At 42.9% G+C, this 15,891-nt stretch overlaps 1 protein-coding gene across 1 annotated transcript in view; it reads left to right on the top strand.

Moving 5' to 3' along the window:
* The window catches only part of LOC134398540 (transmembrane protease serine 11A-like), a 68,828-nt gene that overhangs the window by 3,606 nt on the left and 49,331 nt on the right, over positions 1 to 15,891 (top strand). Inside the window, exon 3 of the mRNA XM_063125876.1 lies at positions 3,415 to 3,533. Coding sequence (XP_062981946.1) covers positions 3,415 to 3,533 — 119 coding nt within the window. The remainder of the gene's footprint in view (positions 1 to 3,414; positions 3,534 to 15,891) is intronic.

The following is a 15,891-nucleotide window of genomic DNA, read 5'->3' as shown; positions in this document are numbered from 1 at the left end:
AGGGGTCTGGAAACAAAGCCCTGTGAAGAGAGACTGAAAGAACTGGGCATGTTTAGCCTGGAGAAGAGAAGATTGAGGGGAGACATGATAGCACTCTTCAAATACTTAAAAGGTTGTCACACAGAGGAGGGCCAGGATCTCTTCTCGATCTTCCCAGAGTGCAGGACACGGAATAACGGGCTCAAGTTAAAGGAAGCCAGATTCCAGCTGGATATCAGGAAAAACGTCCTGACTGTTAGAGCAGTACGACAATGAAACCAGTTACCTAGGGAGGTTGTGGGCTCTCCCACACTAGAGGCCTTCAAGAGGCAGCTGGACAACCATCTATCAGGGATGCTTTAGGGTGGATTCCTGCATTGAACAGGGGGTTGGACTCGATGGCCTTGTACGCCCCTTCCAACTCTGCTATTCTATGATTCTATGTGCATCCAGAAGGAGTGGCTGTGAGGCTCTCACCACAGCCCATGGCTGCTTCTTCCAGCTGCACAGCTCTCCAGAGAGCTGGCATGGTGGCAGCAAAGGTGAGGGGGAAAGAGGTGCATGATGGGAGAAAGAGGGGGCTTGATGCAGTGGTGGCAGGAAGGGTGTAATGTGACAGGAAGGGGTGTTGTGGCAGTGACATGTGCTCCCTCCTGCCTTAGGCGGTGAAAGAGCTTGTGCTGGGGCCGCAGAAAATGGAAACAGGAGGTTGGAATTCTTCTCCAGTTCAGATTTTAATACAAGTCAGAGTAGAATTCCTCTTTCCCGAGGCAAGCTTTATGAGTCTTTGCAAATCGTTTCTGAACCTAAGCTTTGCTGGCATCTCTGATTTGTTAATCGCTCAACATTTTGCAGATAAAGTAGGTACAGCTTCCATTTCTGTTAACACTTCATATCCACAATCACTCCCTGAGGCTGAGTTTCTCTTCCCTCCACCCTTCTCTGCCTGCTGTATGTTTTATATATTTACCCTTCACTCACTCACCTGACCGGGAGCTTCATCCCAGTACCTGTTTCCCTCGAATTATCCCTACAGCACTAAGCTGTAGGCATTTTTGTTGCTACTGGGCGGCAAGACCCTTTGCATACCAGGAAGTGGGTTTAAGGGGGGAATGTAAAAAAATCAACGGATGACCCAATCTGATTCAAATTTGGTATGCTTAAAGCTCTCCTTAATATCTATTAATGTGCCAATTTTGATGTCTTTATCTTTTTGGTGGTGGCCCCCAGACTATGGAATGATCTCCCTGACGAGGCTTGCCTGGCGCCAATGCTACTATCTTTCTCGCGCCAGGTTAAGACTTTCCTCTTTGCCCAGGCATATGGCAGCACATCTTAATCACCCACATGTTTAGTTTTTTAACGGTTTTTAATGCTTTATGTGTGTATGCTCTGTGTTTTAAAATTTCAAATTTTGTATACTTGTTTTTATCTCAATTTTAGAATTTCTGTAAACTGCCCAGAGAGCTCTGGCTATGGGGGCGGTATATAAATGTAACAAATAAATAATAAATAAATAAATAAATAATAAAGCTTACGCAGATGTAAGCATTTGTTTAATTTGTCTTCAAATCCTGCTCCTGCGCCCCAGTGGCCGCTCGGAAAACAACAAATGATACGCTCAAAAACTAGTAGCAAAATATGGTGAGACTTTTGCTTTTATAGCACAATTAAAGCAGGATGTACTTCGCAAGAAAAGCAGATTATAAGCTGGAAAACTTCGGAGTCCTTTGCATGCAATTCGCAGTGATTGCACAGTATAACGCTGGTGTGATAAAGCTCCTATACCAACTTCTGAAGCAGTGTATGCTAGGGCTAGTTCCTAATAATTTCTTTTTAAAAAGAGGTTAATAAAATGTTTAATCTCACAATGGATCTGAATCTGTTTGAACTTGTAGGATTGCTGCAATTCAGACTGGAATTTTCAGGTCTGTAGGATTGCACTGCAAATCAAGTAAAACACTGATTAAGAAATAGATAGGGAGAATAGTTCTTTGGCCCCCTAGGTAGCATTTGGGGGGAGGGGGAAAGTGTCCTGGATAATTTGGATTCCTGGATCCAAAATTGGAGACAATGCTCCAACCCTCAGACCCAGGAGTTGAAGCTCCCCTCTCCCTCTCACTTCCCACCAGTATGGAGAGAACCATGCTGGCTACCTCTACAAGCTTACAAATAAGCTCAGGGAGGAGGGGAAGGGAGCCGTTCTGTGGGCAGGGAGAGGACTGGGGCAGCTGAGCAAGTTCAGAGGCTGATGGACATCCAGATAGGATTATGCCCTAAGAGTACAATCCTATACATACTTGGAAAGGAAAGGAACCTCTCATGCAAGCACTTGAGTCATTGCTGACTCCTAGAGGGACGCCTGCTTTCGCTGACGTTTTCTTGGCAGACTTTGTAGCAGGGTGGTTTGCTGTTGCCTTCCCCAGTCTTGGCTACCTTTCCCCCAGCTACCTGGGTACTCATTTTACCAACCTCGGAAGGATGGAAGGCTGAGTCGACCTGAGCTGACTGCCTGAGAACCAGCTTCCGCTGGGATCGAACTCAGGCAGTGGGGAGAGTTTCGGCTGCAGTAACTGCCGCTTACCACTCTGCGCCATACACACTTAAATGAGAGCAAATCTCATTGAATTCAGTAGGGTTATTTTTTTAATAGACATAGATAGGACTGCATTGTAAGAGATTAGTTTTCTAGTTTGGATACGGATTCACTCTCCACCGCATCATTTTTACCATACTTACATCTAAACCGTGCTCATAGTTTGTCTTTTTTTAGTGACCAGCCATCTTTTTCCTTAGGTCAAAAGGTTGACATGCCTCTCTTACAGCTTAACGCTTGGCTAAAATATGCTGTTTTGTTGTTGTAATTTTGCCCGGCCTTTTTTGCCTTTGATCCCGCCCCCCACTGGGATGTGGCCATGAAGAGCTACTGTGAGATGGAATTTGACTCTTGAGCTAAAAGAGGTTTTGCGATCTTGCCTTAAGTAAAGCTTCTTTGCGTTAAAGCTTCAAATAACGCCCTCACAATATCTTGAGGGAAAGTATCTCTAGGGCCAAAGAAATTGAAATTATTTGAAATTATGGACGCCATTGTACCATTTACACTAGAGAAGAACAATATATAAAGACCTTGCCTGGAGATTTATAATCCTGTGCATGTTTACTCAGAAGTAAATCCCTACATTTGATTTGATTTTGAAGGAATGCTCATAAAATAGCATATTATTGCTGTTCTTCTGAAGGGGAAGAGGTAGCCTTGCTGATGTTTGTTTTGTATGCTTTTAAAGGGGTGTATGCTCAAAAGGCAATGCACACACATCTCTTTTGGCCCTCAAGTCCCCATGCATGAGAAGAATGTAGGGTATTCAAAGGCATATATTCATTGATGACACTGGAGGAACAGGAATCTTAACTTTAGTTTCTTTCTTTCTTTTACAGATCAGAGGTTATTATATTACAACAGCAACCTCAAAATCAGAGGTATCCAGTACAACAGCGCTTTGTCTCGTGAATCCTCAGACAGGTTCAGAAATGTAGGAAACTGGATTGAAAAACTGGTATGTCATTGTGGTTTTCCTTTTGTCTTCATTCCCCAAGAGGGCAAATTCAATACAATAATAACAATGAGAGGTCTGGTCCCTGCCCCCCTCTTTCTCCTGCTCAGGGACAGGCAATGTAATGTATATCAGGCATCCGGGGGGGGGAAAAGGGGCAGAACCATTTCCCCCCTACATCCTACGGACATATGTGCTTGCCAGTCTTTCTCCACAGACACAAGACTCCCCATATTGCTAAAGCATTAAACCGTTAAGGTGATAAAGCACTGGATCGTTAACACAACCAGTGCTGGATGAGAGTCCCTGTAAACCCCCCTTCTGTGCATGCTTACTCCGAAGTAACAGATAAATCCCACTCCTCTGCAGGGAGTCTTTAACGTATTTTTAACTCCCAGCTCCGACATCGTGCTATACTGCTATTGTATGATAGTTCTATAGTGTTATATTGCTACCACAGTACAAGTTGGGAAACCAGGGGGAAGAAAGTGGGACGTAGCCTGCAACTGCGGTTTATTGCAGTAGTTTTTGTGCGATATAGCCAGGAACAGCCCTTCCAAGAAGCAGCTTGAAGCAGGCGCATCAGGCAGCAAAATTTTGGAAGAGCGGCGCTGCTGTGTGTGCTCGCAGGCACACTCACCACTTCTGGGTCCTGCCAGCCACCTGCAAGCAGCCTGCAGGACCAATTTATATATTTATTATTTATTTATTGCATTTCTATGCCACCCAGTAGCCGAAGCTCTCTTGCAGGCCTCCCAGCTGCCTCCTGCCCACCTGAAGTGCTTGCTTGAGTAGCTGGCAGGCTGTGCCCGCCGGCTGTACTCCCCACTTCTTGGACCCACCAGTTGTGTGCATGTGGCTGACGGGACCAAGAAGTGGCGGGCACAGCCGGCGGGCACAGCTAGCCGCTTGCCCAAGCAAGCAGTCTGCAGCCAGCAGGACCAAGAAGTGGCAGCTGCTCACTCACACATCTCCTGCCCACCTAGACTGTTTGCTTGGGCAGCCAGCCACACTCACCTTGACTCTGGTCACCTGCATGGCCAGCCAGCCTGCTGGCCATGCAGGCGACCGGTTGGACCAAGAAGCATCTGGCTGCTCGCTTGCTTCCCCGCTTCTCCCGGAAATCTCAAATCCTGTGAGATTTCCAGGATGAGGTCTCATGAGACTCTCACGCCTTGTCCTGGAAGTCTTGCAAGACTTGATACTTCTGGGAGAGCCAGGGTGCAATATGCATGACGAATGAAAAACAGTCAGGTGGGAGGGGTGGTGGTGGTGGCGGATGCATTTCAGGCGGGTGCATTTCAGGCGGCAACCTGCTGTGGGCTGAGCCAGGTTACAGCACAGACTAATAGCAAGGAAAAGACTAAAGGGCAGCAGGAAAGGGAGCAAGCTTATGGCCTCAAAGCCTCACATTATTCCAAAGCCCATGAGTGCAAGGAGAGGGGAGAAATGGAAGGCAAACAAAATGAATGGCACCACCCCTTGGCCACCCCTTCACCAGGAGCTGCCTTCATGGCACCATGTTGCCTCCACTTCCCTGCTAAACCCCACAGTTTCGCTGCTGCAGTGTGGTGGCAGGTAATCTTGATGGCAGGAGGCAGTGTGGGCTTTCCCACCCCCTGCTCTCTGCCCAGCTTCCGGAGACCAATCAGGGGGTGCCATCCACACTAGAACTCCCTTAGCTGGATGCTGGGAGTGAGGTCACACAGTCGAAGGGCTGTTGTGACCTCGCTTTGAAGAAAAAAGTCGGGGTAAGTCCCTGATTCTTTAGCACAGAGCTTTGGGTAAAAGCCCCACATTGGCTGCAAGTTGGCGGGCTGCGTCGTATAACATGCACAGCACCGATTCACAGCCACCACAGGCTTAGAAGAAGACATATGGACAGCCTCCAGATCAGCACAGGTCAGACACCGACCCCACAGACATGCATTAAATCAGCCATGTAGGTTGCCCCTTGCTTCGCTAACATACATTGCCCTTTTCACGGGTCTGTGGAATCTGATCAATCAGGTTTCCAAACAGGGAGGAAAGTTAGAGTTGTGTTTCTGTTATTGACCCACAATGGTGATTTGAAGGGATTTATTTTGTTATGTATTTGGACCACTTATGGCAAACTAGCTAAATTGGACTAGATGGAACAACTATTAGGTGGATTCACAGTTGGCTACAGAATCGGACTCAAAGAGTACTTATCAATGGAAACTTCTCAAACTGGGGAGAGGCAACGAGTGGGGTACCGCAGGGCTCAGTCCTGGGCCCAGTGCTCTTCAACATTTTTATTAATTATTTGGAAGAGGTGGTGCAGGGAACGCTTATCAAATTTGCAGATGACACAAAATTGGGTGGGATAGCTAATACCCTGGAAGACAGAAACAAACTTCAAAGTGATCTTGATAGGCTGGAGTGCTGGGCTGAAAACAGAATGAAATTTAATGGCGATGAATGCCAAGTTCTACATTTAGGAAATAGAAATCAAAGGCACAGTTACAAGATGGGGGATACTTGGCTCAGCAATATTACAAACGAGAAGGATCTTGGAATTGTTGTAGATCACAAGCTGAATATGAGACAACAGTGCGATATGGCTGCAAGAAAGGCAAATGCTATTTTGGGCTGCATTAATAGAAGTATAGCTTCCAAATCACGTGAGGTACTGGTTCCTCTCTATTCAGCCCTGGTTAGGCCTCATCTAGAGTATTGTGTCCAGTTAGGACGGAGACAAGCTGGAGTGTGTTCAGAGGAGGGCAACCAGGATGATCAGGGGTCTGGAAACAAAGCCCTATGAAGAGAGATTGAAAGAATTGGGCCTGTTTAGCCTGGAGAAGAGAAGATTGAGGGGAGACATGATAGCACTCTTCAAATACTTAAAAGGTTGTCACATAGAGGAGGGCCAGGATCTCTTCTCGATCCTCCCAGAGTGCAGGACACGGAATAACAGGCTCAAGTTAAAGGAAGCCAGATTCCAGCTGGACATCAGGAGAAACTTTGTACTGTTAGAGCAGTACAACAATGGAATCAGTTTCCTAGGGAGGTTGTGGTCTCTCCCACACTAGAGTCATTCAAGAGGCAGCTGGACAACCATCTGTCAGGGATGCTTTAGGGTGGATTCCTGCATTGAGCAGGGGGTTGGACTCAATGGCCTTCTTGGCACCTTCCAACTCTGCTATTCAATGAAAAGATCACCCACCCTTCAATTGTGCTTTGGGATTTGCTATAAAACAAAACACTTTATTCGTATTTCCCTGCTCTATTGCATCTAATGACAGACTGCAATGGATATAAGGGTAATCTTGATGTTACATGTAGTCGCTCCAATTGCCCCCACTTTTTTAATGCATAGTTGACACTACAGAAACCCCCTTCTATTATTAGCCTATGCTTTTGATCCTCATCCACTATAGAGAGATATTCTTTAACCTTACATGGAAGACTGAGCTTGAACCCCAGAATTTCCCCCACCCTCTCCTGAATCAGCATCCATTGTTATGAGGGGAATAATTGGAACTTCCCTTATCTATAAGTAGCAAATCATAGAATCATAATAGCAGAGTTGGAATGGGCCTACAAGGGCATCGAGTCCAAGGAATCCACCCTAAAGCATCCCTGACAGATGGTTGTCCAGCTGCCTCTTGAAAGCCTCTAGTGTGGGAGAGACCACAACCTCCCTAGGTAACTGGTTCCATTGTCGTGCTGCTCTAACAGTCAGGAAGTTTTTCCTGATGTCCAGCTGGAATCTGGCTTCCTTTAACTTGAGCCCATTATTCTGTGTCCTGCACTCTGGGAGGATCGAGAAGAGATATTTTAAAAACCACTCTGTGTTGTTGACAGACCATTTATTTAATGCCTCTTATCATTAGTAAGCCAACCCAATGTCTTTTGGGTGTGTATGTCTAGAATTTAAATGAACATTTACGATTGGGACTGGTTTGTCCACACTAAAATTTACACTTTTGAATGAAGGGATGGCAATCCCACAGTGAATGCCTAGTGTGGAACTATCCTAAGAATTGACAAACAATTTTTTGAGTGCTGAAAAATCCTTGAAAAGGGGACACATTTGGCACTACTGAAAATGTTCATGAAAACTGTCAGTTTTTGCTCCGTCCTACAGTTTCATATATTGGCAAAAACTTCAGTGAATGTACAATGTGGACACTGCATGGCTTTTTCTGTGCAAAATATTGCTGTTTTCAGTACTGTGGAAAAGTACTATGTTTACAGCAGATATATAGTCTGAAGGAAATAGTGGAAAGGCATGCAATGGTCACACAAAAAATTGGAAAAGTGAATTCAAATTTATTGTATCCAAAACTGATAATGCGCTGCCATTTTAGGCATACAGGTTCTTTTGACTGTTATGTTGCGATTGATTGGTCTTCTGGAGCTTACTTGTTTTTAAACCTCATGAATACTTGATGTATTTATTTGCCATGCCTGTAGATGATGATGATAAAGGTTAATTGGTTGCAGGTTTAAGACTCTGATTGTATCATCTAAGTGGCATATAATCAGGGCACCATCTTTAGCTAACATCTTTGTTTAGAGGCCTGCATACCTGTTTAGTCATTAGAAACAATCAAATGTTCAATTTCCTGTTCTTCTGTAAATGTCAATGGTTTAGTTTATTTAGATTCCCAAGTGGGCTGGTCAGGACACTTCATCTGGGTGTCATAGGCCTAGGTTTTCTTCCTGATTTTACGAGGTTGTGGAATGACCCATAAGAAGAGGCCACTGTGGCAGAGTAGATAGAATGCTGAGTTTGCATTGAAAGAATTTGGTTCTAATCTTCTCGGAGCAGAAGTACTCTATCATCAGCTTCTTCTGAGGGAAGGATCATCCATGCCTCAGTCTGTGAGCACATTTTTTTTAAAAAAAATCAATAGCATTTTTAAACCACCTTGCTGGAGCCAAGCAATGCGTTTTACAAACAATCCAGGAAATAGAATAGTAATCAAATAAAAACATAGCAAAACATCAAAAGCAACCTTAAAAAACATAACAACAATTTTAAAAGATGTGTCTTCACCCACTTCCTGCAGCAGCAAATAGAGTTCTCTTAAATTAACACACCAAGCTAGTCCCACCCTTTTATACATGGTCAGCAGAAGAGATGGAATTCAGGGTTAGTTGAACCCCTTCTGGAATGCTGAGAGAGTTCGGACAAGTTGCAATGCCAAGCAGAGTTCGTTTCAAAGTTTGAGAACAACGCAGGAGAAACACTATCAAACAGACAACTGCAAAACAACGGTGTCTTTCAAAGGGCCCCTCCTGCTGAACTTAACACCTGAGCAGGTTCATACAAAGATCAGGGGGGTGGGGCTCAGACGTCAGGCCTTACCTTTTAAGAGCTTTAAAGGTTCAAAACACATTGAATTGAGCCAGATCCAATTTTAAACAAATGGATCTGTAACCTCACATGTACTTTGAGCTAAAGGCTCCTATAATTTAATAGAGAAATTGGCAAGTGTGGATTGTGATGAAGGTTTAAGAGAAAATGTTGAAATCCCCTCTTACACCCAACTATTAATTGTACAGGAGCCTTGTCCTCCTTTTTATCTGAACATCTTACCATAAGCATATCATGTGGCAATTAATTAATTAAATAAGTTAATTATGTATGCTGGAAATTGCAACTTCTGTTTGTGTTTGGAACTTGCTGCCAATTAATTTGAATGATTGACTCTAAGTATGTGCTACCCGCTCCCAGGTAGCCTGAGTCAGGCTAGCTGGTGGTTTTTGAAATCGTGATTTGCGCAGAATTGCAGCCATAAATAGTGCAATTTGTACAAAGTTGCAGGCAAATTATGCCATTTATAGCCACAATTTTGTGCAAACTTACTCGCAAAAAAAAAGGAGCCAGTAAACTCCCCAAGTTTCAGGAACTGACCCACTGCTCTGCTCACAAATGCAAGCTGAGTTGGGTGGGTGGGTGTGCTGTGGGGATCCATCAGGCCCCCAAATGGCCACATTTCGCTATGACTGAAATCCCTAGCAGAAAGGAGAAAACCGTCTTTTCCAAGAACACTCCTCTGGCAACAGTTGGTACAGATGACGTTACTGGTATTGTTCGCAGTCACGTCTAGTTGAACAGGGAGCCATGTTGGGCTGAAATCTTTGAGCTTATGTTTGTGGGAATTGATTGATTAGGCTGCATTACGGAATGCATTCCATCACTTGAATAAATATTAGTGAATGTGCCTGTGTCTTTAGTAACAGGGAAGATTCCCTCTATTCCCCACATGGCAAATGTGGCAAATCTCCAATTATCTTCATTAGTTAACTAAGCTGATCTCTGAGAAAACTGCCTCCATTCCCTCAACGCCTGAAATATTTTACAATTTCCATCAAAGAAGAGGACCTTCTGCAGAGCTGTTGAGCTCTGTGTGTTTGCCTAGTTCCATTTTATAATAATCACAATAGTCAGTGTCAGTACTAGCCTAGAGCTAAAGTTGATCCTGAGGAAGAATCATATATGGTTTGAAACATGCTTTGCTTTTTATTTCCCCCTAAATGATGCAATCATTATTAGGCTGCAATCTTACACCATCTTACCTGGGCATGTCCCAATGAACCCAGTGGAACTTCTGTGTAGATGTGGATAATATTTTGCTATTAGCAACGACTCTACACAAACTTTAAGCACAGTTCTTTTATCATAACTTTTTTTAAAAAAAAAAAAATCCAGACCTTTGCTTCTTTTTTTACTTTAAATTAATTAATGCTCGCTCAGGCATAGTCCTTTGCCCAGTTTCATATGCTACAGTGTTTTCCATAATTTGCTGTTCCTTGTAGGTAATATCACTGTTTCACAGCATCACAATCTGAAATAGCATTCATTTTCTGTGTTATCATCCAGATCCAAATCCTGTTCTACTGCTTGAAGATGATCATTTGGGCACATTATTTGATAATATCTGACCGTGGCACAAGCAGGAAGCATGGGTTTTTGTTTTTGACCCATCACAGGGCAGAATGACAGTCTCCTGAACGCCTTCTTATGGGCGCAAAAGAGCACATACTTCTACTTGCCAGACTTGTGAACACCTAAACAAAGAGTGTGAAATTAGCCCACGTGTACCAATCAGCTTCCAGTGACTTACTGGAAAATCTGGAAAAATTGCTCGTAAGGTGGAGCTAAGACAAGAGAAGGAGTCAGTGATGAAAACTTTCCCGTTTCTTAAGCATTAGAGTTTTATAAGGTTAATATTGGCAGCCTCCTCATAACATTTGGCACTGTCTTGCCAAACTAGACATAACTTTAATTTAACGCTTTCTTCCCATGCTGTGGTTCTGAGGAAAACCTCTCTTCTGAAACTGATATTTTCCTTGGTAGGAAATCCTCCCTTGGTGCCAGTCAAATGTATTCGAGCAGAACAAGCAACATTCTAAACAGTGAGTTGCTGCCCAGACCTTTCTATGGAATATTTAATTTATTTATTTAATTTATTACATTTATATACCGCCCCATAGCCGAAAGACTGTGCTTGTGCAGTTAAACTAGGACTTGCAGTTTGAGAGCAAGATTTGTGCTTCCCTGTGTGACATGGTCTCTCAAGAACTACCAGTCCCCAGAGTTCCTTGTGAATAGGGAGAAGGGGAGGGCAAAGCACAATCATTAGGGACATTGAGCCCAGGGATTTTGAGCCGGTACTGCTGTCAACCAAAAAGTTATACCCAAAAGTTATTTAATTTTTTTTTGAACTGCTCATAGAGCTTTGGCTATTGGGCGGTATAGAAACGTAATAAAATAAATAAATAAAAGTCAAAAAGCTTTGTAAGGCTCTTCTTCTTCAGGCTGGAAGACACATACACAAAAATATCATAACAAGAGGAAGAGGTTTTGGGTCATGGTACAAAAGCCCCAGTATGGCTGCTGAAATTGCTCATCAACTCTATCCGTAGGGTTGACTAGGTTAGAAAACATATCTTTTTGCATTGTTTGTTAAGCTTGGTTGAATTTTGTGCACTGTTGGCTTGAAGATAAAAAGGGGAAATATACATATTATACTTAAAACTCTTGAGATTTGAAGGTAGTTCTGAGATTTAAATATTTATTAGGGCTGTGCATCGCTTTGGTTCCGGATCCAAATTTCGAACCTAAGCAGGGTGATTTAGACCAAATTGGTCCAAACCCAAAGTGGATCTGGGCAGAAGTGGTCTAAACTGTGTCAGTTCAATCCCAAGTGCTTTGGATTGCTTTGGATAATTCTGAAGGCCAGACAGCCTGTCTGGGAAATGTAACAGCTTGTTAAGAGTTGGGAGGGGGAGAAGAGGAGTTGGGAGGGGGGGAACTGAGCCTTGGCAAATGACATCCACCACCAGGGGGGAACATGCTCACATGAGTTGGGGTTGGCAGGTACTGCTGGTGGCTATGACTTACTCCCTATAAGATGGCCCTTATTTTTATTTTTTAAAGATACACTGGGAAACGTTTTCCAGTGGCAAAAGACTATCAGTTGTTTTTATCTGTGGCAAAGTTTATTTTCCCTTGTGTACATCAATTGACCATAATAACAATATGATCAGCCTCGGCTATACACATTTTTTAAAAAAATGTTTGCTTCAACTTACCCTTCCTTTTACCAATGGGGGAAAGGGCTACCAAAATGATGGGGGGGCTGGAATAACTCTATAAGGAAAGGCTTCAATGTTTGGGCTATTTAATTTAGAAGAAATGCAGTTAAGGAGGTAGGTTTATAAAATTATGTGGAGTAGAGAAAGTGAAGCAGTGCAATAATGAGCTCCACTGAGTTCAGTGACTTCTTCCCAGGTAATGTGTATTGCAGGCAAAGAGAGTTTTAACTTTTTCTTACCTTAATTAGAGCCTCATGACATCCAATGAAGCTGAATAGTGGCAGATTCAGGATAGACAAAAGGAAAGCACAAGGAGAGGAGTTATTTTGCACTTCAAAAAAACCTACACCCAAGATTAGGGATAGTGACCTCCTAATTGTCACCCTAAACACCTTCTAATTAGGATCCCCTGGGCAGCTTGGCAGTTTTTTTTAACCCTTTGTTTTAGTTTTTGAGAAAATGAAACTTTATGCATGGCTAGCACAAAAACCATTACCTAACGATCTGAAATTAGGCAGGTTCAGTCACCTCCGCAGGGGCTGCCATGTCTCCAAATGCCATGCACCTGTGTAGAAACACTAAAAATATTTTTATAGCTCTTTGCTTTGACAGATTTTCTTGAAAAAAGTCAATTTTACTTGTGGCTAGCACAAATGCCACTAGACCCAGTTGTCTGAAATTTGGCAGGTTCAATCACTAGGTCTCCAAATTTATAAAATAAATTAAAAAAAGTTATGGCCATTTCAATTTTCAAGTGGGGAATGTAAAATCGGAATAATTTGAATTTCTGAATCTTGCTCCAGATCCAAAGTCCGAAGTGGGTCAGATCAGGTCTGAATTGATCCAAAGCAGATTGAGGATGAATCCAAAGATTTGAATCAGTCTTCAAATCTGAAGGGGTGTGTGTGTGTCTTTGCCCAGCCTTACTATATATGTAGCTTGTAATTTATTCAGCTTTACTGGGTGTGGGGTGGTGATAGGGATTGAAATTGTAATGACTGTTACAGGGGCACAATAATGCCTAATAGGCAAAGCTGCTCCATCTTGCTTTCTCTTTATACTTCAGTCTCTTACTCTGTGAGAGCAAATTTCTCCCCTCTCTCTTGCAAGTTTGTAGCAGGTTCATAGAAATTATACTTGGGCACTAATGGTATCTGATTCTACAACCTGGTGCTTTTTCTTCAAATATACAATTGATTATCTTTGCCAGTGTGTCCCAACTTATGGTAAATGAATCCTCTTCCTTATACTGGTAATTCAGAGCTATATTCTGAGTATGTACATGTTCTTATTTCCCATTAATTTAAGCGAGAGTTTCACAAGAACATACACCTGAGGGTAGATGATCATCCTTGCTTAATACCTGCACTACTGGGTAGCCATTCTGAATCATGATCTCAGGGTAGAGTGTGAAATATTTTTGGCTGACACACACACACACACACACACACACACACACACACACACACCAAACTATAAAATACTTGGGACATCAGTGATGGAATCACCTTTTATTCTTTAATGAAATAGAGTTGTGAGGCTGCCAATTCGATTGAAGCAAAGCTTCTTCCCACACTGTTTTCTGATCAAAATCACACAAACAAAGGCTGCTGTTTGTCCTGTACAACAACAAAAATGCACCTGTATTTTCACTCCTCAGGGCAAACTGCAGCCTGGGGGAGTACAATTTTGATCACAAAAATGGTCTGAGGAAAAGGAGTTAAACCCCCCATTTCCCCAATGCTGCTGTTCTGATCAAAGAGTTAGTTTTTCTTCCACCATGCATTTTATTTTTAAAAAGGGAAATGTCAGAAGAAGGAAGTCCAATAACATATCTCCAGCTTAATGTAGCTCAGCTCTACGTCTGTTGCTTCACCTGTTCCTACAACCCTTTGAGCCCATGGCATAAATTCATCACCTGCGGCTGATTGAAGAACATAAGAAGAGCCCAGTAGGGTAAGACCAAAGGTGTAAGCAGTCTGGCATCATGTTTCCCACAGTGGCTAGCAAGTTGCCCACAGGAAGTCCATAAGTAGGACACAAGAGTAATAATCCCCTCCTGCTTTTGTTTCCCGGCAAGTAGAATTTAGAGCATATTGCTTCTGATTCAGGAATATACAGACATTGAGAGTAGTAGCCACTGATAGTTTTCTCCTACATAAATTTCAGCACAGAACTGTGAGCTGAGCTGATGGAGAGCCAAAACTGATGGTTTGTTACACAATCTCAATATCAGCTTTCCACCAGTATCTTCTTGTAGTTAAAATCTCCAGCCGCTGATAGTTCGAAGTATTTTTATGCCCCAAAATATTCTAGAGTGTCTACAATTATGCTTGTAAAGAGTGTGTTGGAGATCATTTAACATGAGTGTCCTGCTGTGGCTGAATCAGATTCAGTACTAAGGCAAATTATGAGGCAATCCAACAGGCAAGGCAAGAAACCAGGCTGTTTTTTTTATCTTGGTTGTGCGTTTATATTGTATTTTATATTATGGTTTTATACTGTTGTTTTGTTTTGAATTGTCTTAATTTTGTAAACTGCCCAGAGACCTTCGGCTATTGGGCGGTATAGAAATGCAATAAATAAATAAATTTCAGTCTAGTATGGGATCAGGCTAAGGCTGGAGTGGTCAAGATACAGGTGGTCAAAGCACTCTTTTCTAGAGGAGAAGTCTGAGGCGCAGACAAGGTCAAACACAAATAAGTAGTCAGTTACAATCCTTAGTCCAGGAAACAGAGTCAGGCAGGAGTCCTGGGCCAACCACAGAGATTCAGTCACAAAGCAAGGTCAGAAAAGCAAGACAATAGACTTGGGAAAACAATGTTGTTTCAGCAATGGCTAGCCTGAAACTAATGGTTTCTATAGCCAGAGCTTCCTGAACCCCATCTAGGGCTGAGCTACAATGCATTACAGGCCTTCTAGCAAAAGCCCTACTCAGAAGGAGGGCCTTACTTCTGAGGAGTCCTTTCCTCTTGAGGAGTCTTCCTTTGTAATCAAACACCTCTTCTCAAAGTTGCCCTCCTGGTCTACCTTTTGAGGCAGTGATGCTTTAAGGGCTAGATGGTCACCCAACCCCACCTCAGAGATGGAATTCTCCTCCTCTTGTAGGGATAGAAAATAATAATAATAATAATAATAATAATAATAATAATAATAATAATAATAATTCTTACCCACCTCTCCATTTTGATCGAGGCGGGGAACAACAGTAAGTATAAAATAAATTAAATGCTGATTAAAAACATAGTATACATTGTTAAAACATCCTAAAAAACATACTATAAGCATCTTAAACACGGTCACCTCCACTAAGGACCCAGGTTCCCAAGGTCTCCTGGCACAGATGGTAACTTGGCATCATCTATCTCGGGGAGCTCTAGCTCCCTAGAGGAGGATTCCTTCATGGATGCATAACAATGGGATATCTCAGTTGCTAACAACAGCTCAATGATGCCAGCAATGTTCTCCTCTCAGTGATCTGAGGAGACACTGGAGAAGTTGGCCAGCCTGAGCCTGAGGGTGGAAATAAGGGCTCTTGAGGTTGTCAGAGAAATTTCCCAAGTTTCAGAATTATTTGAGGGGAATTTGTTTGTTTGAGTGTTTTTAATCATAGAATAGCAAAGTTGGAAGGGCCTACAAGGCCATCGAGTCCAACCCCCTGCTCAATGCAAGAATCCACCCTAAAGCATCCCTGACAGATGGTTGTCCAGCTGCCTCTTGAATGCCTCTAGTGTGGGAGATCCCACCACCTCCCTAGGTCACTGATTCCATTGTCGTACTGCTCTAA

The sequence above is a fragment of the Elgaria multicarinata genome, chromosome 1 (genome assembly GCF_023053635.1).
Source record: "Elgaria multicarinata webbii isolate HBS135686 ecotype San Diego chromosome 1, rElgMul1.1.pri, whole genome shotgun sequence".
Taxonomy (NCBI): Eukaryota; Metazoa; Chordata; class Lepidosauria; order Squamata; family Anguidae; genus Elgaria; species Elgaria multicarinata.
This window is presented reverse-complemented; position numbering and strand designations above follow the sequence as displayed.